The 26,272-nt window shown below is 37.7% G+C and overlaps 2 protein-coding genes and 1 non-coding gene across 5 annotated transcripts; 1 reads left to right on the top strand and 2 right to left on the bottom strand.

The window, feature by feature from the left end:
- Positions 1-328: 328 nt before the first annotated feature.
- On the bottom strand, positions 329-1,330 carry LOC113296434 (uncharacterized mitochondrial protein AtMg00810-like). Its single transcript, XM_026544740.1, has one exon. The coding sequence runs from the start codon at positions 1,328-1,330 to the stop codon at positions 329-331; it is 1,002 nt and encodes a 333-aa protein (XP_026400525.1).
- A 13,773-nt stretch (positions 1,331-15,103) lies between these two features.
- LOC113293683 lies at positions 15,104-20,252 on the bottom strand. Of its 3 annotated transcripts, XR_003332461.1 has the most exons (6): positions 20,032-20,252; positions 19,838-19,933; positions 19,463-19,568; positions 16,625-16,796; positions 15,794-15,916; positions 15,104-15,542 (listed from the first exon to the last, which is right to left on the bottom strand). XR_003332461.1 is itself a non-coding variant. In XM_026542240.1 (5 exons), the coding sequence occupies exons 1-4, from the start codon at positions 20,191-20,193 to the stop codon at positions 19,493-19,495; spliced, it is 387 nt and encodes a 128-aa protein (XP_026398025.1). In that variant the 5' UTR covers positions 20,194-20,252; the 3' UTR covers positions 18,658-18,746; positions 19,463-19,492. The 3 variants fall into 3 exon arrangements, 1 of the variants encoding a protein (XP_026398025.1); XM_026542240.1 differs by lacking the exons at positions 15,104-15,542; positions 15,794-15,916; positions 16,625-16,796 and adding exons at positions 18,658-18,746; positions 19,656-19,708; XR_003332462.1 differs by lacking the exons at positions 19,463-19,568; positions 19,838-19,933; positions 20,032-20,252 and adding an exon at positions 16,897-17,993.
- A 4,774-nt stretch (positions 20,253-25,026) lies between these two features.
- On the top strand, positions 25,027-25,098 carry TRNAD-GUC. The gene has a single exon. It is a non-coding gene; the product is annotated as a tRNA-Asp (tRNA).
- Positions 25,099-26,272: the final 1,174 nt, after the last annotated feature.

Raw genomic sequence — 26,272 nt, 5'->3', positions numbered from 1 at the left:
CAAGTCAAGTCAATATTGACCAATAGATTTGACACAAACTATTCACACACTTATATCTCTAATACTCCCCATGCAAGCTGAGAATACAGTATTAGATTGACATAAAATAAAACTAAGAAGAAATCTCTGTAAGTTGAACTACAGAAGAAGCAACTAAAGTAGAAGAAGCAACTGAAGTAGATAAAGGAGTCCCAAGCAACTGAGATAAAAGTCTTGAAAAAGCTGGAAAGCACAAGCCTTTAGTAAAGAGATCTGTCAGTTGATCTTCTGAAGAAATATGCTGCAGCTTTAAGAATCCTTCCTCAACCAATTCCCTGACAGTGTGATATTATATTTCTATGTGCTTGGTCCTGGCATGAAAAACGGGATTAGTTGCCAAAGCCAGAGCACTTGTGTTATCACATAACAGTAACACAGATTTAACAACAACATGTAAATCATTCAATAAGTAAGAAAGCCACTGCAATTCAGCTGACGCAACAGAAAGACATTTATATTTAGCTTCTGCAGAGGATTTTGAAATTGTAGGTTGCTTTTTAGATGACCAAGACACCAAATTTGAACCCAGAAAAATAGCAAAGCCAGAAATGGACCTTCTAGTATCTGGACACCCTGCCCAGTCAGAGTCTGTGTATGCCTTCAAGATAGTTACATCACATTTGTTCAAAGTAATCCCCAGACCAACAGTTCCTTTCAAATATCTCAAGATTCTCTTAACAAGTTGCAAGTGTAAATCAGATGGAGAATGCATAAATTGTGAAACATAATTCACTGCAAAGCATATATCTGGCCTAGTGACTGTTAAATACTGCAGAGCACCTACCAATGTTATGAAATGAAAAGGATTGTCCAACTTAACTCCATCATGAATAGAAAGTCTACTAGCCTTAACAACTGGAGTATCACAAGCTTTACAATCCAACAAATTTGCTTTCTCAAGAAGTTCTAAAGTGTATTTCTTTTGAGTTAACACTATAAAATCACTATGTATCACAATTTCAATGCCAAGAAAATATGCTAAGTCCCCTAACTCTTTCATTGCAAATTCTTTCTTCAAGGAGGTAATAATCTCAGAAATAAGCACAGAAGAACTACCAGTTAATAATATGTAATCAACATATAATAGGAGAACAAGAATATCACTACCAGTTGACTTGACAAACATTGAATTATCTGAAACACACTTCTTGAAACCACATTTAAGAAGAAACGAGCTAAATCTGTAGAACCATGCTCTTGGTGCCTGTTTAAGGCCATACAAACTCTTTTTGAGACGACACACATACTGAGAAGGATAATCCGGATGAAGAAAACCTTGTGGTTGTGACATATAAACCTCTTCATCTAAATATCCATGTAAAAAAGCGTTACTAACATCTAATTGTTTCACCGGCCAATTATAAGTAATTGCTAAACAGAGAACTACTCTAATTGTTGGTGACTTAACCACTGGGCTAAATGTTTCATTAAAATCAACACCATCTTGCTAATCATATCCCTTAGCTACCAGTTTAGATTTTAGTCTATCAACAGTTCCATCAGATTTCCTCTTTACTTTGTATACCCATTTAGAACCTAATATGTTCATGTGAGGTTCAGGAGCAACATATGACCAAGTATCATTATCTGATAAACGCATTTATGTGTCTAATTTGTCCCGATTCTGTATATTGATAGTGCTCATTTTTGTACTTATTATGGTGTTTTATGTGTGTGTAGGTATTTTTGGCCAATAAACATTTTTGGAAAAATCTGCTCGAAAAGTTGCGCGGGGCACCCCCGGAGGACACTTGCTATTCAGACCCCTCAAATGGATAAGGGGTAACCAATTACTAAGGGGCATCCATTTCCAGGAAGCTGCTAAAGGGAGACCAACACAGGATAGGCGGAGGTCATCTTCATCGTTTTTAAACTCAGAAATTGGCGGGAAAAAATGTTGCAGACGAACCAGAGTTGGGGATTGATTTCGAAGGTGTTTTAGAGAGATTCAATCGCTGAAATTTGTTGGGCTGGACGTGATTGAGCATAACAGGCTTGGTTCAAATTGGGCTGGATAATCCGAAAAAAGGAAACAGAGGTTGAAGTGAATACGGAAACTTTGTGGAATTATTTTAGGAATTTCAGGGGGACTAAAGGCGTGAGATTGTTTCCTAAGGTGATATTCTATCTAAGGAAGAGTTTCGGATGATTTGGAAGTCTTAGAAACGCTTAAGCAAATCGGCAGAGAATATTATTGCCGTGGCTTGCACGAAAAGAAAAAGAGAGAATTAATCGCTATTTTTAGGTTTCTGAGAAGTATAAAAGGTGTGTTCGAGTTCCAGGGAAGGTGACGAAGTCATTGGAGCAGTTGCACAGAAGTTTGTAACACTACAGAGCTGAGAATATCAAGTTGCAGGAAAACCCGTGTTTTTGCTGCTGCTGCTGAAGAACAAGAGTTGCAAATAAGAACAGCATCTCAAATTCGTAATGCCGCTACAACGACTTCTTTGTAACAGTCAGTCCTTTGTTTTGCAACTCCAATACATCGTTTCAAACAATCAGTGTTATAGTTTTTCATCTTTTAATCAACTTTTGAACCATAAACAAATATTTTGAGCAAGTGATTAATATGAGGAGCTAAACCCCATTGCTGAGGCGATAGAGGAAGCTATTTTACAACAATAAGTGGTATATCCTACTTTATTTATTTATTTGCAATTATTTTATGATTATTTGCCTTGGTTGAAAATTGTTTGAATGATTTTTGTTAAGCAATTGTTATTTCTTTTGATAGAGCATACTTGGACCTAGGTTTTTGATGTTCTATGCTTCGGATTTACACTTGTTATTTTGAGAATCTACTTGTTGCAATAGTTAGAGTCAACTTGAACGAGAAAATTGCATAAATATAATTATTGGAATTAAATCACTTTGAACTTGGAAAATAGTGGAATCTTAGCCTCAGTGTTCTTTTAATATTGATATCATCTTTGGTTGAGTTTGTGACAATTTTTAGTTTGTTTTCTATTTTAGTTTTAGAATTTAAGTCTATATTTTATCCTTCGCAAGTCTGAGAATCGAACCACTTTTACCACTATCTATAAACAACATCAATTTTTGGCGCCGCCGACGCGGATTTGCTTTTAGGGTTTTAGACTTATTTTTCTTTTATTTTTTAGGTTTTTATTATTTTTGTTCTTTTTTACGTTTTTGGGTATTTATCTTTTGTCTACAGGTTTTGGATCATAAAGAGAATTGAGCCAAGGAGTTTGGTGATTTCGTAAAGACTGGATCTTAAAGCATAAAGACTTGGAGCGAAAGATTAAAGCGAAAAGAACGGAGAACAAGACAATTTCTTTTTAGATTTTTTATTATTTTTTTTTTTTTAGGGTTTGTTTATTTTTCTTTATAAAAAAAGAAGAGAGAGAACTGTATTAGGGTTTGTTATTTTTGTAATTTTTCATTTCTTTTTTGGACACTTGGACATTGGACTTTGGACATTATTATTTTTAAACCCTAAGGAAGGGTTGGTTTAAATACAAACTGTGTGCAGGGAAGGACAGTGATTACGATATCGCCTCGGCCCCTCGGGTTCGTACATGACATAGGAGTCGTGGCCCGAGTCGACTTCAGCGGTTCTTCGCCCGTCTGATACGGGAGGTAAGTTTTTCGAAACACCCGCGAATCCCCTGTCAGCGGGTTTACTGTGTTCCTTCGTTTGCATATATGTTGAGGACTTGAAAACGGCTGCTTTAATTTCCTAGTAAAGGGCAAGGACTGGCCATACAAGATAAGGGTTCGGATTTCATCACCGTTCTCTTCTTGCCCGCCATAGGAAAACGAAACCAAACGCGAACCTAAGCATAAAATTTTGACTAGAACGAGACCTATAGAGTAACAAGCTTAATAGGAAAGTCGTTCGAAGAATATTGGTTACTCTTTTGAGCATACTTCGAAGTTCTTGAAGGTTTATGTGAGTTGAATGCGTAACTGCGCCGCCTTGTAACCGGTGAGGCCTTGGGTATCAAAGCTCCACTAAGATTCCCTCTCCTCGATTCAACTTACTTTGACTCGGATTGATTCTAGAGGGGTTTGCTCAGATTGTAACGAGTTCCTTTTCGAAAGAATAAAAGCTGGTCTAGAAACAATCTAAGTGGAGCCATCATGCTTTTTGTTTGCTAGAAATTTAGGTTTGATTTGGTTGAGTCAGCCTTGTTTTGTGATTGCATAGAATTCCCTACCTTATTTTGTTGCATGCCTGAACGTAAAAGAGACGCCCTAGGTAGATTTGTTAAAGAGAAACCTAGTAGTTCTAAGCATCTCGATTACCTCAATTTAGAAAGTCCGATTCTTGAAAATTCCGTTTTTGAACGTCTGTTTGAGGAGAAAATCCCTGATAGTCCAATAGCGCCAGAAATGGCAACTTTGAAAGCTTTGTTGAACCCTACTAGGACTACTCGTCCCTCGTGTATCAGGTTACCTGAAACTGAAGCAAATTATGAACTTAAGCCTGGAACCTTACAGTTGCTCCCAATCTTTTTAGGGAAATAAAATGAAAACCCCTATTTCCATGTTAGGGACTTTGAGGAAATTTGTAGTACCCTGGAAATTAGAAACCTTGATGATGATGCTTTGAAACTCAGTTTATTCCCCTTTTCCTTAAAAGATAAAGCCAAGTCGTGGCTGTATAGTTTGGCTTCTGAATCAATTGAAACATATGAACAACTTACATCTGCCTTTTTGAACAAGTTTTTCCCTAGGCACAAAGCATCGTCTATTAGGACGCAAATCTGCACGTTTTCGCAACAAGAGGGAGAGTCTTTGTATAGGTATTTGGAAAGGTTCAATGATTTATTAGCCCAATGTCCTCATCATGGTTTAGAAAAGGTTAGGTTAGTTCAGATCCTTTATGAGGGTTTAGATTATCCCACCACAACTACAGTAGAGTCCATGTGTACAAGTGGGTTTGAAAACCAAACAGTTGATGATGCGATGACATGCTTGCATGAAATCGCCGAAAAGACCCAACAATGGGAAAGTAATAGGGTACCCCAGAAAACAATTCTTCTAGGCAGAGGAAATGTTAATAGGGTAGAAGGAAGTTTTGAATCAGATGCCAAAATTGCTGCTATAGCGAAAAGGTTAGAAGCTTTAGAAGTGGGTCACACTAGTGGTATATTGGAGCCTTTTTGGGAAGGCCAGAATAATGAAGAGCAAGCCAATGCTCTCTATAATAACACTAGATTTGATAACCGTTAGAAGTTTGACCCATATTCAGAAACCTATAATCCTGGTTGGAGAAACCATCTGAACCTTTCGTGGTCTAAAGGCCAGAGTCAAGGTCAGTTTAGTAATTCTAATGCTCCCCCAGGTTTTGGTTCAGATAAGAACTCTTCAGGTCAGTTTCAGAACTCTTCAGAGAATAAAATAACGAGCTTAGAGGAATCTCTTAGTATATTAAGAAAAAGCCAGGATATGTTAGCACAAATCCAGGACATGTTATTAAAGAGCCAAGTTAGTTTTCAACAGGAAACCAAGCAGAACTTTCAAACTAATGCTCAGACTTTTGCTAAGTTAGAGCTTCAAGTCGGCCAAATATCTAAGACTTTAAGTGAGAGAGATAACGGAAGGTTCCCTAGTTAGACTAATCCCAATCCTAGAGGAGTTCATGAAGTAGGTGCAAAACCATCGAATCAATTGAATGCTGTTAGAACCCTTAGGAGTGGCAGAGTAGTAGACAATCAGGTAACCATGCCCGATAGTGAGCATACTGTAGTTCACCCCTCAGGACCAACCATAGCTGAGGAGACTGATAAAGTTTCTGATAATGTCAATTCGGGTCCTGAGAGGTCTGATTCTGTGCCTAGAGCCCCATTTCCCCAGCTATTAGCATCAACAAAGAAGGAATCGAACTTTAATGACATATTGGAGGTTTTTAAGCAAGTTACCATAAACCTTCCTTTATTATATGCAATTAGGCAAATTCCTGCTTATGCCAAGTTCCTTAAGGATATGTGTACGCGAAAGCGAAAACTTAGCGTCCATAAGAAAGCCTTTTTAGCTAGTCATGTAAGTTCAATCATTCAGAACACTACCACTCCAAAGTACAAAGACCCAAGTTCCCCAACCATTGCTTGTATAATAGGTAAACACCGGGTAGAAAAAACTTTACTTGACTTAGGAGCCAGTGTGAACTTACTGCCGTACCATGTGTACTTACAGCTAGGACTTGGTGAAATGAAACCTACTCAGATAACACTGCAGTTAGCTGATAGGTCTGTCAAAATTCCTCGAGGTGTTATCGAGGATGTTCTTATTGAGGTCGACAAGTTTATTTATCCAGTGGATTTCGTGGTCCTAGATACCCAACCTGTCCCTGACCCAGGGAAACAGATACCTGTGATTTTAGGTTCCCCATTCTTACCTACGTCTAATGCGATCATAAACTGTCGAAATGGTATTATGAATCTATCTTTTGGTAATATGACTATTGAGTTAAATATTTTTAATGTCAATAAGCTACATTTTGAGCTAGATGACACGTGCATTGAAGAGGTGAACATGATAGGAACCTTAGTTCAGGAGTCATTACCAAATATCGCATCGGAAGATCCATTAGAGAGTTGTCTATCCCACTTTAACATGGATTTCGACGAAGATAGCAATATTGAACAAGTGAATGCTATGTTGGATTCTATTCCTATGTTAGATACTGATAAATGGAAAGCTAGGTTCGAACCATTACAAGCTTATGAGTCTACCTTAATCCCTTGTTCAGAAGAGCCTCCTAAGTTGGACCCTAAATCTGCAATCTTAGGGCCATCTAAGACTTTTCCTGTGATTATAGCATCCGATCAGGACAACAGGCCAGAAATCATGCTTCAAGACAATAAGGAAACTCTAGGGTTGACCATACAAGATATGAAACATATAAGTCCTACAGCTAGTATACCTCAAAAGAATTTAGAGGATGAACCACCTGATTATAACTCATAGAAAGCAATTGATCTTTTTCAGAAACCTGATGGTCTCGAAATTAGGAATATTGTGACTAGTCTATCTAGAGACACCCAAAATTCTAAGTTTGGGGGTAGTGATCGTCAATTATCCCCAGTAGAAGCCCATAACTTGGGACTTGATCCTAGTGCTTATGAGGTATCACTTGAGTCTATTCAGACTCCACAGCCCGATCCTCCTGATAATGTCCAGGAGGAAATCCAGCTATTAAAGTCCCGTTTTTCGGATGAATCTGTTTTTCAAGATACTCATATGAAGCCCAATTGGGTGCTCCAAATAAATCCAGTTGTCTTGCAAGAAACTTTCAATGAGGTTGTGCTCCTTATGTTATTTTTTATGATCATGTGCAGTTGTTTCATATTAGTGGCAGTTTTATTTGGTTTTGATGACCCACAGTTGTTTCGACTACTGATATATGATTTGAAAGGTAACTAGCCATTTTATGAAACTTGATGTCTGGCTGAAGACTTTAAACTTAGCACTTCTTGGGAGGTAACCCAATCTCATGCAACAAGGTAATATCTTTCCTTAACTCTTTTGCTTCAATGGTAACAGTTTCTCCTTGTTCATGCTTTTAATTTCATCTTTAGAACATTGAGGACAATGTTAGATTTAAGTTTGGGGGTGGGGTAGAAACTTTTTGTTTTAAATAAACTCCAGAGCCTAGAAATTTATGCATATTAAGGATAGCACTAACCAAACTAAGTGGATGGAAGCATTTTGGTTATAGGAGTTTAGGAACCAATCTGATTAGATGGAAACATCTAGAAGAGTCTATTCATAAAAGCACAGAGCTCGGGTGTTATAAATAACATGATAGTTTCACCATATCTCGTTGAGTCCTTTTCACTTCTATTTTTATTTTGTTTTTAAACTATGTTTCTCTAAGTGATAGGTGGGGCCCATGATTCAAGTTGTTGCCACTGCTAGGGTGAATTAGAGTGATTGAGTTACTATATAAAAAAAAAAGTTGAGACCGGACCAATTAGACCAATCGGAATAAATATTAACACTTGGATAGAAATATGTGTGTGTTCTCCCTGTCTCCTTCGCCTAAACAAGCGTGGAATGCAGGACCCGTGGGAACTATCGTGTAATATGACGACAAGAAGCATGCGCTTGGATCCAAAAGATCTATTCATGCCGCTACAAAAAAAAAATCGAGAAAAAAGGTTATTATTCTATGTAGTCAACCACTGGTTCCCTTGTATATGCCAGTTTGTTGATCTAGATTTAGGTTATCGGCCGCTGGTTCCCTTGTATATGCCAACAGTGTTGATATTATTCAGACCGGTATCTCAGTCCATTAGGAAAGGTTCATTTTAGCAGTGGCCTTCAGACAGATATGGGAAACGCCGTTCACTTAGTAAACATCAAAACCATCTACGTTTTTCTATATCCATCTCTTAATCTATCCATGTGATTAGTTTTGACTCCGGATATTGATGTCCATAGTGCAACTATTTGAGTAGAGCTCTGTCACTTTATATGAATTTTAGTATGCTTGAGTGCAAACTCGTGTACAACAATTGGAATTTCGCATCAGGGTACTTCTTCCTGTAGTCAATAAGTATGCCAACCAAGGAGATTCTTTAGTGCCTTCCAAGGTTCTGCGTAGATAGCTAAGGTATGGAGTACAGGTTTTGTGGGTATATCTCTAGTAAGCCCTCCCGAGACTATAACTCGGCCACTAGGGACACCTAGGGGTTTAAAGGCTTATTACATACGCTAAATGCAATCAACGATGCCTGCGATAGTGAGTTAGGATTTTATTTTGTAGTTTTGATTTGCTCGGGACTATCAAATAATAAGTTTGGGGGTATTTGATAGACGCATTTATGTGTCTAATTTGTCCCGATTCTATATATTGATAGTGCTCATTTTTGTACTTATTATGGTGTTTTCTGTGTGTGTAGGTATTTTTGGCCAATAAACATTTTTGGAAAAATCTGCTCGAAAAGTTGCGTGGGGCACCCCCGGAGGACACTTGCTATTCGGACCCCTCAAATGGATAAGGGGTAACCAATTACTAAGGGGCATCCATTTACAGGCAGCTGCTAAAGGGAGACCAACACAGGATAGGGGGAGATCATCTTCATCGTTTTTAAACTCAGAAATAGGCGGGAAAAAATGTTGCAGACGAACCAGAGTTGGGGATTGATTTCGAAGGTGTTTTAGAGATATACAATCGCTGAAATTTATTGGGCTGGACGTGATTGAGCATAACAGGCTTGGTATGTGCGCTGGAATCGATCAAATTGGGCTGGATAATCCGAAAAAAGGAAACAGAGGTTGAAGTGAATACGAAAACTTCGTGGAATTATTTTAGGAATTTCAGGGAGACTAAAGGCGTGGGATTGTTTCCTAAGGTGATATTCTATTTAAGGAAGAGTTTCGGATGATTTGGAAGTCTTTGAAACGCTTAAGAAAATCGGCTGAGAAGATTATTGCCGTGGCTTGCACGAAAAGAAAAAGAGAGAATTAATCGCTATTTTTAGGTTTCTGAGAAGTATAAAAGGTGTGTTCGAGTTTCAGGGAAGGTGACGAAGTCATTGGAGCAGTTGCAGAGAAGTTTGTAACACTACAGAGCTGAGAAGATCAAGTTGCAGGATAACCCGTGTTTCTGCTGCTGATGCTGAAGAACAAGCGTTGCAAATAAGAACAACGTCTCAAATTCGTAACGCTGCTACAGCGACTTCTTTGTAACAGTCAGTCCTTTGTTTTGCAACTCCAATACATCGTTTCAAACAATCAGTGTTATAGTTTTTCATCTTTTAATCAACTTTTGAACCATAAACAAATATTTTGAGCAAGTGATTAATATGAGGAGCTAAACCCCATTGTTGAGGCAATAGAGGAAGCTATTTTTCCAACAAGAAGTGGTATATCCTATTTTATTTATTTATTTGCAATTATTTTATGATTATTTTCCTTGGTTGAAAATTGTTTGAATGATTTTTGTTAAGCAATTGTTATTTCTTTTGATAGAGCATACTTGGACCTAGGTTTTTGATGTTCTATGCTTCGGATTTACACTTGTTATTTTGAGAATCTACTTGTTGCAATAGTTAGAGTCAACTTGAACGAGAAAATTGCATAAATATAATTATTGGGATTAAATCACTTTGAACTTGGAAAATAGTGGAATCTTAGCCCCAGTGTTCTTTTAATATTGATATCATCTTTGGTTGAGTTTGTGACAATTTTTAGTTTGTTTTCTATTTTAGTTTTAGAATCTAAGTCTATATTTTATCCTTCGCAAGTCTAAGAATCGAACCACTTTTACCGCTATCTATAAACATCATTATCCATCAATGCAGTGTATTCATCCTTCATGGATACCTGCCAATCTGGATTTTTCATTGCCTCTTTAAAAGTTTTTGGCTCAGTTAAAGTAGTCAATAAAGATTTATACTTTGAAGAAAGAGGATGTTTAACAGAGTAATGAGAAATATGATCTGGAAAAAAATTTGGTTTTAAAATACCTTTTTGAGACCTTGTAACCATTGTACTAGTAGGAACAATGTCAGTTGAAGACGAGGAATTAGAAATAGATGCATCACAAGGAAGAGAAAAAGATGAAACAATTGTAGGAGGGAGATAAAATTTTGTTTCTGAAAAATTGACATGTCTTGAAACATACAATCTTTTGGTAACTGGATTGTAACAGTTATAGCCTTTATGAAGAGGGTTGTAACCAATAAAAATGCACTTTACAGACTTGGGAGAAAGTTTATCTTCTCTTTAATGAGCAAGATTAGGATAGCAAATAGTACCAAAAGTTTTAAGAAAACCAAAATATGGAGAATCACCAAAGAGCACTTCAAAGGGAGTCTTAAAATTCAAAACCTTTGTGGGAGTTCTGTTAATGAGATAAGAAGCAGTAAGAAAAGCATCATACCAATACTCTTTAGGACAATGAGAATTAAACAGGAGTGTATTACCCATTTATGTAATATGCCTATGTTTACGTTCAGCTAAACCATTTTGTTCTGGTGTCCTAGGACAAGATATTCTACTTTTGATACCACTGGATTGTAACAAAACTTTGAAAGATCCTTTAACAAGTTCAACTGCGCCATGATGATTTCTAAAAAGTGCATATTTATACATATTTTTCTTGGCATTTAACTCATCTTTTGTGCTCTAATTCTCCATTTTAACCCATATTCTGTATTTTCATTGTTTTCAAGAATAAATATTTTTATTAATTAATTTTGTATTTTTAGGTGCTAAATAAAGCTTGGATGAATTGCGGAGCAAAAATAGCAGAAAAGTGGTGGAAGCCAAGAGGAATCACACAAGGAAGCCGCGAAGAATGTTGTGCACAAGACCAAAAGGCTAGAAGTGGGCTTGAAGAGGAAGAATTGTTCTTAAAGAAGATATGGGCTTGGCATACCCAAGTCCCAAAACCCTCACCCAAATCCATTTCCTATATCCATACCCGTTCCCCTTTCTAGGCGTCAGATTGGATCATCTCAGCATCCTACGGTCGCAGCATCGCCAGTACATCAAAGTCTGAAGCTCCTGTCTAACACCACAGCACCTTACTCGATCTTGAGCCGTCAGTTTCGTTGTATTTTTGCATCCAACGGTCGCTCATGATCTGTCTCCATCTCTCCGTTAGATCCGTTCCAGAAGATATTATCCCACGGCTCATCTTTGCAAGACATCAAATCTTGATGTTCCCGACACACCCTAACACCTAGGTCTATTACACCCAAACAAACATACCCTAAGCTATAACGCCATCGACCTTCTCTTTCCTTCTTCTTCCCCTCTTCTTTCTGCAACATCCATGTCCGCCTCAACCACTACCATGTCCGCCTCTGCCACCACCACAACTCTCACCAAAGACATCATGGCTCCTACCAACTGAAACCCACTCTTCCCCTACTCCTCTAGCTTTCTATAACATCAATTCCTCGATCTTTTCCTCTCACAGGAACCCTAGGTTAGGGGTTGGTGAAATAGATGAGCTAGAAAAGCAATTAGGGCATGGGAAGAACAAGAGAAGACGCAGGAAGAGGAATAGAGGCATGGGTGAAGAGTCATAATCATTTTCAGAGATTAGGTAAGATTTTTTATCAAACCCTAATTTTTCTGACATTGGGGATTTTTTGGGGAAATCGATTGTATGTCTAAATTGAAGTATGGGTCACGTAGTAGGGTTGTTATCAGTAGATTAGGTTAGCCAATTTTGATTTTAATTGTATTTTTCAGCAAACCCTAATTTTGCTGATTGGTACTGATTTGGGGATTCTTTGATTATAACTTGTATGTATAAATAGGGGTCTCTGGGTGTTGTAATGGGGAATGCCTGGATTAGCCAGAGCACCACCAAGAGGCCTGGAATAGCCAGGACCTCAACTGTTAATGTTGTTTCAATATCAGTTCATTTTAAATTTCAGTTGTTCAATTCATCATGTTCTAGTTTAATTGCTAAGAGGGAGATGAAATCATGATGCTTCTGCTAATTCAATCCAAGCTAGATATTGTGCTTGTTGTGCTGAAATGTTTAGGATAGTCTTAATCAAAGAACATCCTTTAGGTTGTTAAAACACCTAAGTGGCTTCTCTGCGGGTAGTTGCAGTGTGATAGCCCCAACTATCACAAGGTTTAGAATTATCTTAGTGCCTTTAGCCTCCTTTCTAACCCAACCCTTTGATGAGCAGCAGGCATAGAACCTCCACTGCCATCTAGTTAGTCAGAAAGCCTAGAAGCTGACTGATAACTAACAAGGGACAAGAGCAATATTGAACTGAGATTGCCTTAGCATAGGTAAAATGGTTGATTTGAAGCCTTAGTACCCTGCCACTGTTACCTTTACTTTCTGTCACTATTTCAGTCACATACCAAAACAGCTCAGTTGTGTTTCAACACAACACAAAATTCATTCCCACTGTCACTAGAAAAGTAGAAACAACATTTGCACCCTCCAAGTCCCTGAGGACTTTCCCTTTCTTCCCATCACTAGCTACATTCGACCCTGTATACTTGCAGGTGTAGTTGTAGGCTTTCTTAAAAACCTACCACACCATCAACTTGAAAGGCTAAAATTTAGTACAAAACTGATTTTCTGTATGAGTTTTGAAATATTAAAAACATTGAGAAGCATCAGACTTCAATTCCATTGGATATATCCAATGAAATCTACTAAAATCATCAACAAACATAATATAATATCTATAACCTTTGAGAGATGGTACAGTAGGCCCCCAAACATCACAATGTATTAAAGCTAAAGGTTTTTGTTCATGAGAGGAAGATAACTGAAAAGGAAGATTTTTACTTTTGGCAAGTTGACAAGGATGACAAAGAGCAGAAGGTAAAGCTGAATTCAAAACAATCTGCTTAGCAGAGTGAAGTTTTTGAAGAATTTGACTAGATGGATGACCTAATCTAGCATGCCATACATGGGAAGGAGCAGACAAAGTAGATGATAATGAAAAATGAGCATTGGGAAAATGAGCAATAGGATACAAACTATTGACTACTTTTCCATGAGCAAGAACAATATCAGAGTATATATCTCTAATCTCATACCCATCTGGATAAAATTTGAAGTAGCAAGAATTATCTCTAGTAAATTTTGCAACAGATAGAAAATTATGTCTCATAGCAGGAACCAATAAAACCTTATTCAAGTTAAAGCTGGTTGAAGAAGTATTAACATGAGAATTACCAACTGAAGTAATAGCAAAAGACTTACCATTGCCAACCTGCACATGATCCTTGCCTTTGTAAGATGTAGAATTATGAAGTAAAGTCTCATCTCTAGTCATGTGTGCAGTAGCACCAGAATCAGAAATCCAATGAGTAGCAGTTGAAGTAGAACGTGCAGAATGATCTTCAGTAAAAGTTGCAAAGGCTTGTTGAGAAGAAATTTGCTGAGCTTCATTAGCAGAATTAGTAAATTTTGGAGGATGATATCTGAAATAATATATGCTAGCATAATGACCTCTCTTTCTACAAATCTGACATTCTACTGAAGAAAAATCTCTTCTAGTTCCATTTCCATTTCCATGTCCAAATGTACCACCTTGAGACGCAGTATTTTGATCATTGTTATTTATTGAATTAAAACCAGTATTGCTATTAAAATTTCCATTATTGCTTGGACCATTGTTATTTCTTGGTTTGCTCCTACCATTACCAGAAAAATTATTGCCACCATTTCCTTTTTTTCCATAAAGAGCATGTTAAATATCATAAGTAGTACTTGAATCTTGTTGTTGTTCAATAAGCCATTGCTCATGGTTTAATAATCTTGGTTGTAACTCTGCAAAAGTAAAAGGAGTCTCCCTGTTCTGTGCTGCACATATATAACCAAATCTGAATCACTCATCCTTTCTCCAATGGCAGCTAAAGAATCAACAATGGTTTTGATACTTTGTAAATAAACCAAAATTGTAAGATTACCCTTTTTAACATTGTGCAATTGATTCCTGAGCATACTTTTTCTGGCTAAGAATTGACTTCTAAAAGATATTTCAAGATATGCCCAAATTTCATGAGAAGTAGATAATCCTAAAACATCACCAAACACAGAATCTGTAAAAGTAGCTTTTAAACAGCTAGGAACAAAACAATCAATCTTCCTCCAAAGAACCCATTGAGGGTTTATAGACAAAACTCCATTAACTTCTAAATTCTTAACCGGTTCAATAACATCACCAGTAACATACCCACACAGATCCGTAGATATAAGAATCGATTCCATTTGATCTTTCCACAACAAAAAATTGTTGGGACCTAATTTTGCAGAAACAAAATTTGAAATATTTGAGAATGGAAAGGTAAAATCAAAATTAGATGTTGAGAATTGTTGCAGCGGAAGTAAAAGGCATATCTTTGCGTCTTCTATAAACAATTGTTGCAGACATTAACCAGATTGAAGAAAGCTGATGAAGAATAAACCCAGATGCAAATCTTGAATGAAATCTTTATGCAGTAAGAAGTGTTCTTGAAAATTTTGTAATTAATCTGAATCAAAAATTATTGAAAAAGGGTTTTATGATTCGTTGAATGTTGTAAAAGATGTTGAGAAAATTTGTTTAGCAGAAGAAATTTTTACTCTTAGGATCATCTGATACCATGAGAAACACTAAAGTTGATGTTATTGTAAAGAATTGTTTTCGGTACAAATTAAGAAAGTATTATTACAAGTATTTAAAGACAAACATTGGGTGTAATAATACAAGTCAAGTCAATATTGACCAGTTGACTTGACACAAACTATTCACACACTTATATCTCTAACAGTTGGATGTCCATTGTTGTGGTTAGAGTATTGATTGATGACAGTTTAATTAAGACCTACTTTTTATCCATGTAGTTTTTGTCCATTGTTTCCGTCATTGAAAGCTATAATTGTCAGACTCTGTAGGTGTGAAAGCAAGCACGCATCTATTACCAAACCATTGAATAGCAAATATGGAACTTCCGATCAACTATCTGAATGTAACAACCTGAATCTTTAAGACCAAAAATAAGCCGGTGAAAACTTCAATTATCTGGTGCTCCACAAAACTACTTTTAGTTGTCTGCCAGAAATCAAGAAAAAAAACTGAGCACAAAACATGCTGTTGGCAGCATAAAGTAAACGATCTAGCATTACATGCATAAACACAGTACAAAACATGCACATGTCTCCTTTTTATCTTTTAACAAGATATATCAAGATGATACATACAATAAAACAAAAACTCATCCATTAAATCTGATATTCATTTTGGTGAACCCATGTATATTTGCAATTACAAATCAAATCAGAAAGAAAATGCACTAACCATACCATTGTCTCAGAAATGGGAGAAACGACTTGTTCAAGGTAAGACACAGGACCACTATCACCAGTACAGCTAATAGCTGGCTGTGCCTCGCCATGGTCCAATATCACATTCAGCTCTTTTTCCATCTGCATACCAAAGAAACTCGAGTCTAAAGAGGCAGACGTGGAATTTTCAAAACTCAATCACATCATTAAGTCATAATCTAGATTAGAAGGCTTGGAACCCCGTCTTAGTTAAAAATATGCCAGCAACCCTATAATACATGCTACCTTGTATAATCAAACTGATTCTTTCTGTAAGTCTCAAGTACTTTTAAGAAAACCTCAGTAACAGCTTTCTTATCTATCTTTTATTAATGAGTAAGAAAGAGTATTGATCGGATCCACCCACCCACCCCCCCACTCCCCAAAACCCAGTATCTAACTTAACTGTTCCATTTTGAATCACAAAGTACAACATAATACAACGAGAGTTTGAATGGTAGATTTTTGTTGAGGTAAGAAGATCATTACTGGATCAGCTTTAACAGGTAGGCTAAGACGAGTCTGTGTGTTTGCAATAGAAAGTATTACATTCTCCCTGGTTCTTGATATTGTCTTTCTGCCGACAAAAACATCTAGATTCACTAAAAACAATTCCGAAAAGAGAAGCCATGTTTATATTAATAAAAAGAAGCCACATTGAAAAACAGTTTAATCTTGTTGACCAGAGGAAGCCAAAAAATTGCATGAATTAAGGGAAGAAACACTGTCAAAAATGTAACTAAGGTAGGAAAAGGATTGGAAGCACTTATGGAAGGAAGTGAAAGAAAATAATGAAATAATGCGGTATACCTTGAGTGAAAGAAAATAATGAAATAATGCAACATTCATCAAAGCCCATACTATAGCAAGATCTCCTTCTAATCATATAATTTCCCCCAAAAGACTGTCATGACCAACATGTATGAGGTCATACATAGCAGCCCTTGCCACTCCATCGGCAAACGACGACTGGACCTGATACCTGTTCAATGAGACAAGAAAAAAGTGAAAATACATATATATATTCACACATAGAAAAACTCTTAAAAGTCAGCAAAAAGTTGAGTCCAAGAAAATTTTACCCTTCAGTTTTTATTTTTAATTTTCCAGGAAAAAAAAGGAGGAGGGAGAGAGGAGGCTCAGACTAGTAGAGTACTAGAGTGAGACAAGGAAATAGATACATCTCCTGCATGGCTGCAGAAACGGTAGCCTAAAAGACCATTCCGAGTTACCTCGCCAAGACTGATGAAGACAGATTTGTAACAAGTCTACAAACCCAAGTAGCTTTATATGAAACTAGTAGAGTGAGACAAGGAAATAGATCTATCTCCTGCACGGCTGCAGAAACGATGGCCCAGAAGACCATCTCGAGTTACCTCGCCAAGACTGATGAACACAGATTTAACAAGTCTCCAAACCCTAGTAGATTCATACGGAACTAGTAGACTGAGACTCAGGAAAGAGATCCATCTCCTGCATGAGATCTGCATGATTTATCAAGTTCATAATCATCAGCTCTGATTTTGCATCTCTCGGTAGAGAGAAAAAATCAAGCAGATCTCAGGAGACGGGCAACAAAGAAACACCCTCAAAGAAAAACACCCACTTCTCTCCTTTTTGAAGTCTGACTACCGATGATATGAAGTTATGAACTGTCAAGCAGTAACCAACTCTTTTCCTACAATATGAACAACCTCGCACAGTTGTGCTGGACAGCAAAGCGGCTGCCTAGGTACCTTTCTCTATAGCTAGAGAAGGTCTGGCAACTCACACTAGGTCAAGCCCAACAGATTATCTTCTTCATCTTCTTCAAATAGGCCTAGTAGAGTGAGACAGGAAAGAGATCTATCTCCTGCATGGCTGCAGAAAACGGACGCCAAAAGACCATCCTGAGTAGCCTAGCCAAGACTGATGAAGACAGATTTATCATATGTCTCAAAACCCTAGTAGGTTTATGGAAAAAGATCAGACGGTATGAACTGGAAAGCAGCAATCATCTCCTCACTAGGTAGTATGAACAGCCAATACTGCAACTTCCTCTTGACACTGCCAAGGTTGCAATTATCTCCGGATTGATGGTATGAACTGCCAAGCAGTAACCAACTCTTAGATATTTTACCGTTGGCTCGCCAAGCCACGAACGTTCCTCCTTTATCCTGGCTTACGACAGGCTGTGCAAAGAAAATACACAGGCGGAGTTAAATGTCAAACAATCTTCTTCATCTTCTTCTGAGCCTCTAGTCCCAAACAATTTGGGGTAGGCAAGGGAATCGGAATACGAGGACTTCTGATGCAGGAGCCAATCTTGGGAAAGGATCATGTCCAACAGTATCGTAAGGAATCGCAGTACTAAGAATCCCAGGAGCCAATCTTGGGAAAGGATAATGTCCAACAGTACTTAATTTTACAAGAATCCCCAAACTCCATGCACATTATTTAAGCAACAGGAAAGCAGCTTGAGTTAAATCAAAGCTCACACAAACAAAAAGAGTAATTAAGGGTCCACTCTTTCTTGTTACTGAATCCTAATCAGAGTATTAAAATAAAATACAACTCCAAATATTTCATGGCAATGCGAGATTCTGTCCTGAAGTCTAAATTTTAATGATTATCTCTGCCAGTAGTACTACTAATTAACAAGAAAGAAAATAAACTGATCGATCCCAAACAACTAAACTTAGCTAGCAGCTAGAGATGCAATTCTTACTGCTTATCTATATCAATCATTCCTGAGTCTAGATTCCAAACACACATAAATATATATCGTACTAACAAATGCATTTACAGTGGGAAGTGACAGCTTAACTTAGAGGCACTGCACTATGACTGTACAGTACAGATATCCCATAGGTAACACCAGGCTATCATTTGATAATTAGACGATAGCTCACGTTAATGACAAGTGGCAAGTGCAGCCAGATGACCTCATGAACTTCAAATGAGTAAAAATCACCAAGTAATCAGTTGCGCAACAAAGACAGGGAGACATGTATAAAATGCACTGAAATGTCTGTTAAGTATAAAATAAATTCGAAAAAAATGCCACCCCTAGAGCAAAATAAAAGTTTATGCCAGTTACGGATCCCCAGTGCTTGCTTTTCAAGTTATTATAGGCTAAATGATTATTCGTCGTCCTCTATACCTCCCACGAAATGCCCTACTCAGCCTATATATTCCACAAGTGAATAAAATATTGCCGCAATGGAAGTAAGGTTCCATTGGATGAACAAGAAACAATTAAAAGTAAAATGTCAGTGCAAAGTTTAAAAATCTCAGAAGCAAGATACTGAAACAGTTAAGCATCAACATTTTGGTCTCGTACAAGTACACATCTACTCAATATTGTCTCGGATTAACACAGCAACTACTACCGCATCATTTTTCACTAATCAAAGTTAATCTTAAGAATAGATAGATGTAAGTTAATGTGAAAGGTACAACAAGAAAAACGGAGCTGAATTTTCATCTAAGCACTAAAAATGGAACAAGCAAGATTGAAAATGCATTATGAGGATCGACAGGGAGAGTCTATGGTGTCGTTGTCCATGCTACAAGAGCCGCATTATGAGGATCGTGAATTAGGCGGGGAAAAATACCATGATTTCAGAATCGATAATAACCTACATATAAGAAATTACTACTACTAACCTGACGAAAAAAAGAGAAATTCCGGAAGTGTCATACAGGAATCCAGATTCTGGAGTCTGAAAGAAACCCTTGGCAGCCAACACTACAACAGACAGATTCCTTTAACCTACAAATCACAAGACACAATACTTCAGATACATTATGCGGACAAATCAGAGTTATTATCTAGAACCACATGACAGAAGTTAAATACATTTCTGGATAAACATCCCTATTGCAAGAGACAAGAGACAGATTCCTTTTAACCTACAATCACAAACCACAATACTGTAGTTACATCTAAAGTAAAATCAAACACAGAGACTAGAGTTTCACTACAAAACAAACAGGGAAAACGGAACTCAGTTCTTGTAGATGCAGAGATGCAATACATACCTTGAAAGACTGCCATTTGATAACAAAAACACAAATTATAACAGCAAGCATTAATCCTGATTCAACTTCCCAAAAGCACAGATGAATCTCTCGCTTCTGCAAAACCAATTTATACCAAATTAACTAAAGAAACAAATCTGTAATTACACAATGAAAGAAAATAGAACACAAAGATTAGGGTTTCCACTACAAACCTTTTTCATTTCCAAATTACATCCAGTAATTGACAAAAATGAGTGGGTCAATTTGTAAGCAAACAACCGCAGAACAAAGAAGAAACCAGCAATTACTACAGCTCCTTTAGTCTCTAAACCAATAACGGTTAAAGCTGCAAATAAACAAAACCCCGAAATCATGAAGAAAAGACACAGGAATTAGGTTTTTTTCTTCCCTAGAAAATTTCACCCAAAACTAAGGTCTTTCATTGTTGTACCTTGAAGCTTATCCGCTATTCTAGACTTCGTTCCTGTTGGGATCTTAATCCCACATTGGTAGATGGGGCTTAATTAGGTGGTTTATAAGTCAATGAGATTCCTCATCTAATCTACGTGTTTTTGAGTTGAGTTTTACATATGGGCTTATGACGAGTTTAGGATCGGTACCCTAACATTTGGTATCATAGCCAACCACCACGACTCATGCCCGCTCCACGGAAGGGGTGACCTATAGGCTGTATTAAAGTGTAGGGGCACTTATGTATGGGCGTAGTTGTCACCGCACTGAATACTGGTAGTCGAGTGGAGCCGTCATAAAGGAAAGGGTTACCGCCGGGTCAGTCTCGATAGAGTGGGCCAACGAGGACGTTGGGTCTGGAAGCATGGTGGGATGTTGGGATCTTAATCCCACATTGGTAGATGGGCTTAATTAGGTGGTTTATAAGTCAATGAGATCTCTCATCTAGTCAACCGGTTTTCGAGTTGAGTTGTACCCATGGGCTTATGACGAGTTTAGGGTTGATACCTTAACAGTTCCCCTGTGCACTTTAAGGTACAAATCCAACTGAACTTCCAAAACGCACCGATTCACCATTTGTACGATCCAGATCCAACTAGAAAAATCAGAATTCAACAAAATTTATCATTCACAGATTCACCTCAAAATCAAAAGCACAAGTAACAAGTTTATAGAGTTTACCTGATTCTTCTCCTTGGCAACTTTCTAAGATTTCTTCTTGAATCTTCCTTTCTCAAAATCTAATCCCTAGGGTTCGCGAAATCAGATTATTCGTAGATAGATTTGATTTTTCAGTAAAATGAATTTGTAGATATGAGATTAGGTTATTGGTTTCGAGTAAGTTTAGGGTTTTTTTTTCTTTCTGAGTTCTTCTTCTCTCTACAGCCAAGGAGGAGGAGAAGAATAACGTGTTTTATCTCTCCTATTCGTAACACAACGACATTTGGACTTCAGTCAAGCCTAGTCCTAGTCCAATGATGTTTCAAAGTTCAACAGTCAATATGGTGCCGCACTATGATGTGTCCGGAAAGTGGTGCACAATGACTGTGCGTTATAGTCTTGCAGGCCAAGTCAGTACTCAGCAATAACAGCGCAATGCAAAGCCATAATAGCGCAATGCAAGGCCATAATGGCGATATACTGTATAGACCGTCAAGCATTAAGATAGTGCCACCCTGCAGGGCCAGTGACGCGCAAAGGTAGCGCTACACTGTAAAGACATTTGGCTAAGTAATGAAGCTTATTGTCCGGCATAATGAGGCTTCATTGAGGGAAAGGCAAGACTAGGCCAAAGTGATAGATGCAACATGTGATGTTGGCATTAAGGCATATCCGTGGAATTGATCAGTTGGCCCAAACTCAAGGATGATGCAAGAAGGTAGAATAGCCAAGAGTTGGTCTATGGCATTAGTTCAAAGCTGGCCAAAGCTTGGACAGTGCAAACAAGCTAGTAATGCAAGAGTGTCACTGCTATTGTCAAGCAAATTGGTTAAATGACGCATGACTAACTAAAATGATCTTAATGAGTTTGCCTTGGTGATTCAAGCACAAGGATTGTTCGTGCATTAGCTTAGAGCAATAAGCATGCAGGCTCAAGATGGCTGAGCATTGGATCAAGGCAGAATTCGGTAAAGCACACCAGCTGTGCAATACGTCTCAAGTGACGGTTAAGAGTTGGTTAAGGTCTTCACAAGCATGCCAATGACGCGAAACGAAGTAGAACGGTTATAGAGGGAGTTTATAAGCATGAGAGAAGGTTTCTAACTACTAGAGAATATGTTTTGGACACTGGCGCCAGTTTAGAGAGGAACTTGCCAGTTAACAGAGTTTTAAGCGGTTATGGAACTTCTATAGGGCACAGATGGCTGTCCCATGCGTGTGCATCGATTGTGCACGGTTTTGGCCAAGTAAAGTTGTTGTATAACCAGTTCTAAGGCATGGAAAATTCGGCGGGCTTACATAAGAGAGTGTGAGACTCAAAATATGAGAGTTTTTGTAAGGCTAAGGCTTGGTTCAAAGTGAACAAGTCTGTGTAAGTCCCTAAGTGGGCTAGTTTTTTTTATTTCCCCTTTGATGCAATAAAAGAAGTTGATTGTGTCATGTTCTAAGTATTCTTGGTTGACTGATTGTTGTTGGCTATGTATGTCAATGTTTGAATGCTTTATAGGGTGCATTTGAGGAGTTAAGTGAAGAGAAAGAAGGCTAAAGACTTCCGCCGAAGAACTGTTAAGTTGGTTGTTTGCATTGGTGCAAACTTATAAGGATGAAGTGCAGGTGGTGAAGCTTGATTCACAGAACCACTGTGATGTCGGGTTATGCTTTCGCAGAAATTTGCAAGAGGCATTTGAAGGTGTGACAGTACGGGTATCAGAGCTGTGTTTGGTACACAGTTCAAGTGTATTTGTTGGATAATACACTGGTATTTATTTCTCTCTTAAGCTATTTTTCTGTGATCAATTGACGAAGAACTACACGGGTGCGTTTGATCAACTAGAGGAGTACTAATGACCATTCACATGGGGTGAGATCGCCTGGATATTCCTCTTGTTTCTGAAGAAAATGGTAGGCTATATTTACTTGAAGTAACAACATCAGATTGGTTTAAAGAATTTACGAAAAGGGTAGGTGCAGTCGAGGACAAGGTGTCTGATGCAACCTTATTAAATTGCGAAACCAATGCTGAAGTGACTGAATTGAAGGAAATTCAGTGACATGAAGACCATACCAACAAGCCATGCGAAGCAAATGTCAGATGAGATGACAAGCGCCTTCGCAAGTTAATCAGTGATGGCATGTTTTCAGGGGAAAAGGTGAATGGAGAAAGCTCCAATCGAGTCTCTGAGTCAAGAGTTTACACTGGTTCCAAAAATGCTAGAGAAATTGAGAATTTCTTGTATGACGTTTAGGCATACTTTGAGGCAAATGGAACTGGGGAAGGACAAAAGGTAACTCTCGCAGGCAATTACCTTGGTGGTGATGTAAAGGTTTGGTCGAGAAATATGCTGCAAGAAGATGAAGTTGCTGGTTATGCCAATTCTATGTCATGGAATGACATAAAAGATGGACTGAGATGTCAGTTCTAGCCGAGAAATGGTGCTTGGTACGCAAGAGAGAGTTTGCGTAGGCTCAAAATGACGGGTACACCACAAGCCTATGTTGCAAACTTCCTTGTATTGGTGCAAGAAGTGCGTGGCATGAGTGAAGAAGATCAGATATTCCAATTTCTGAGTGGCGCGAGTTCGCTGGTCATTGCTGAACTCAAGAGGCGCAAAATTCAAAATATCCATATAACTATTTAAGCGGTAAGAGAGCTTACCAGTTGCACAACAACTGAAGATGTGCAAAACTGTGAAGGTAAGGCCAAAGGAAAGGAAAAATCTATAGGTAGTAAGCGTAAGCATGAGCCAAAGGAAGATGGATATTGGTGCATGTTTCTCTTATGGCAATCATGCTAAAATTTGATTAAACACTTCATTGTTTTTGGTTTTGTGTTTGACTGAAATATCTAAGTTTCAGACTGTACAATGTCTTTGGTAAACTTGCGGATCGTAGCAAAACAAAAAGGTGATGATTATGCTGTTAATTGCCATATGCGTGTTTGTAGTAGTAGTTTATTTTTTGACATTTGATGTTGCAAACTATCAGATGCCAGAACTGGACACTCTTTTTTTCAGAGTTTCACAAGGCAACCATTATTCTAGAACTATAGCAGAGTAACGGTGACGAATTAACAGATGCCAACAAGATCTTAGCTGATCCGCAGATATTGAAATAGTTGCAATTAAACCTAGAATGCGCTGAGGAGAAGTTGCTGATGATAAATTCTGGGATTCTCGACCTATTAGGATTGAAAAGTTCAGCAAGGCTTTTTTTTTGGTAGCTTCAAAACAGGACCTTGATTATTTTACTTCAGAAGAAAGGAACAAGAGAAAGAGAGGATAGAGTTGTGCTGCCTAGCCCTTTATTTGTCTGTGGTTGTTCAGTACTGCATGCGAGTGGTTTGTCCTAAAACAGTCTCTTTTGTTTTAAGTTTGTCCAAGCTTGGAGTTTTAGTACCTGGAGTTGCAATTCCAGCAGCCACTATAAATGTAGATAGATGATATAATAGAAGCAGAAATAGAGAAAGGAATACTTAAATTTTTGCTCAATAGGTGCTTTTAAATCCAATTTTACATCCAAACTTTTGCATATATATGGATTGGGATGACCATTCCAAAGTAATCGAAGATCTATCGTATTTGGAAAATCTATCTTATTTGGATTTTGGACGACAAATTTGTAGTATCTTTTCTAGTTTGGTGGAAAACACAAAGCATTAATTGCATCCTGAATGGTGGTTTCAACTTTTGTTGGCTTTGCCTTCTTTCAAAAGTTTCTTTTTTCTTTTTTCTTTCCCGAGGTGGTCACCAAGCCCATCTCCGATCATGTCCCCATTATGCCTATGGTCACCACTCAAGTCAAGAAGACGATCTGAAATACTAGTAAGTTAGGTAAGGAGGTCCTATACTCCTTGCAGAATCCAGAAAATGTATGGTATTTTGGGGTAAATGAAACAATGTCGTCTTAGCCGAGAAAATGCAAGTTAGCATTAAAAAGAAAAAAAAATCAAAATGTGGAACAACCAACAAAATGAAGTTTCCGCTCAAAAGATATGAAGAATCAAAGCCGGATTTTATGTTGATTATCAAGTCAATTTTATGTTGATTATCAAGCCGGATTTTATGTTGACAAATCAAGTCGTTGTAGTATAGTGGTAAGTATTCCCGCCTGTCACCCGGGTGACCCGGGTTCGATCCCCGGCAACGGCGTTTTTTTTTTGAGCATAATTTCTGCAATGAGAGGGTTATTTTGAGCATGCAACTGACATCCCCCGCTTAATATGTCTCCATTTGAGTTAGTGGCAACAACTGCACATTTGATCCTTAATTGCTGCATCGACATCTATCTTTAGAAAATTCTGTCCCGGAGGTACCGTCTGATTATTATTATTATCAATGCCGTCAACCGGAAAGAACTCGTCGGCTTGAAGGTGATATCTGTTGAACCAATACAAACCATCTCTAATGATGTTCTCAATGTTGAGATTATGGTTCTCAAAAGCGATTGCATTTCCATATTGCCCAAAACATGCAGACAATCTGACAGGAAATATGCTCAACATTTGCAGTAGATGAGTTGTGAAGCCTTAGATTGAGAGGTGAACCAAACAGCAGAGCCTGAGCAACCGGACACTGCAAGAAAATATGATCCACTGTTTCGGCACAAGAATGACAGAATATGCACCGAGTAGAAAGACCATCAATGAATTTCCCCAATTTCGCCGGCCAACTTGCAACTCACGCACTCTTTCCGGCTTCATTATTTAAATGAGTACGAGTAACATGCAGGTGCATATTTAAAGTATCACTATGAATTATATGCTTTAAAAAATGAATAATATCATTTATTTAAATAAATAATGAAATATATATTAATAATCACTGATATTGTCCACTAATTAACTCTCCGATCGTATATCCCACATTATGCTCACCACTCAAGAAGAAGAACCGTTCGTCTTAGCCAAGAAAATGCAAGTTAGCTTTAAAAAGGAAAAAATCAAACAACCAACAAAACGAGGAAGAAAATTGATCTTTTTTTCTTCTTTTGGGCTCAAAAGATATCAAGTTCGTAACTGAATCAAAGCCAACGTTTCGTAAATTAAGTTGTTGTAGTATTTCCTAATTATTTTTTTCAATTCAGGTAGCTGGACATTAACTCTAAACCCATTGCTCCTTCACCATCAAAAACAAAAATCATCTCCTCAGCACCTGCAGAAAAATGATTTCCTGAAGATGGTTCATTCATTTTCAATTAAAACAAATAGGGCCAGAATTGAATTGAAAAAATAGATTGAAAACCCAAAGAAATGTTTAAAACAAAATTGAGAAAACTAAGGAGGCTCGGATTCATTCATTTTTGAATTCCCTATTAAAAAAAACA

This window comes from Papaver somniferum, chromosome 7 (assembly GCF_003573695.1).
Source record: "Papaver somniferum cultivar HN1 chromosome 7, ASM357369v1, whole genome shotgun sequence".
Classification (NCBI taxonomy): domain Eukaryota; kingdom Viridiplantae; phylum Streptophyta; class Magnoliopsida; order Ranunculales; family Papaveraceae; genus Papaver; species Papaver somniferum.
Note: the sequence above shows the minus strand (reverse complement) of the source record. Positions and strands in the feature narration are given on the sequence as shown.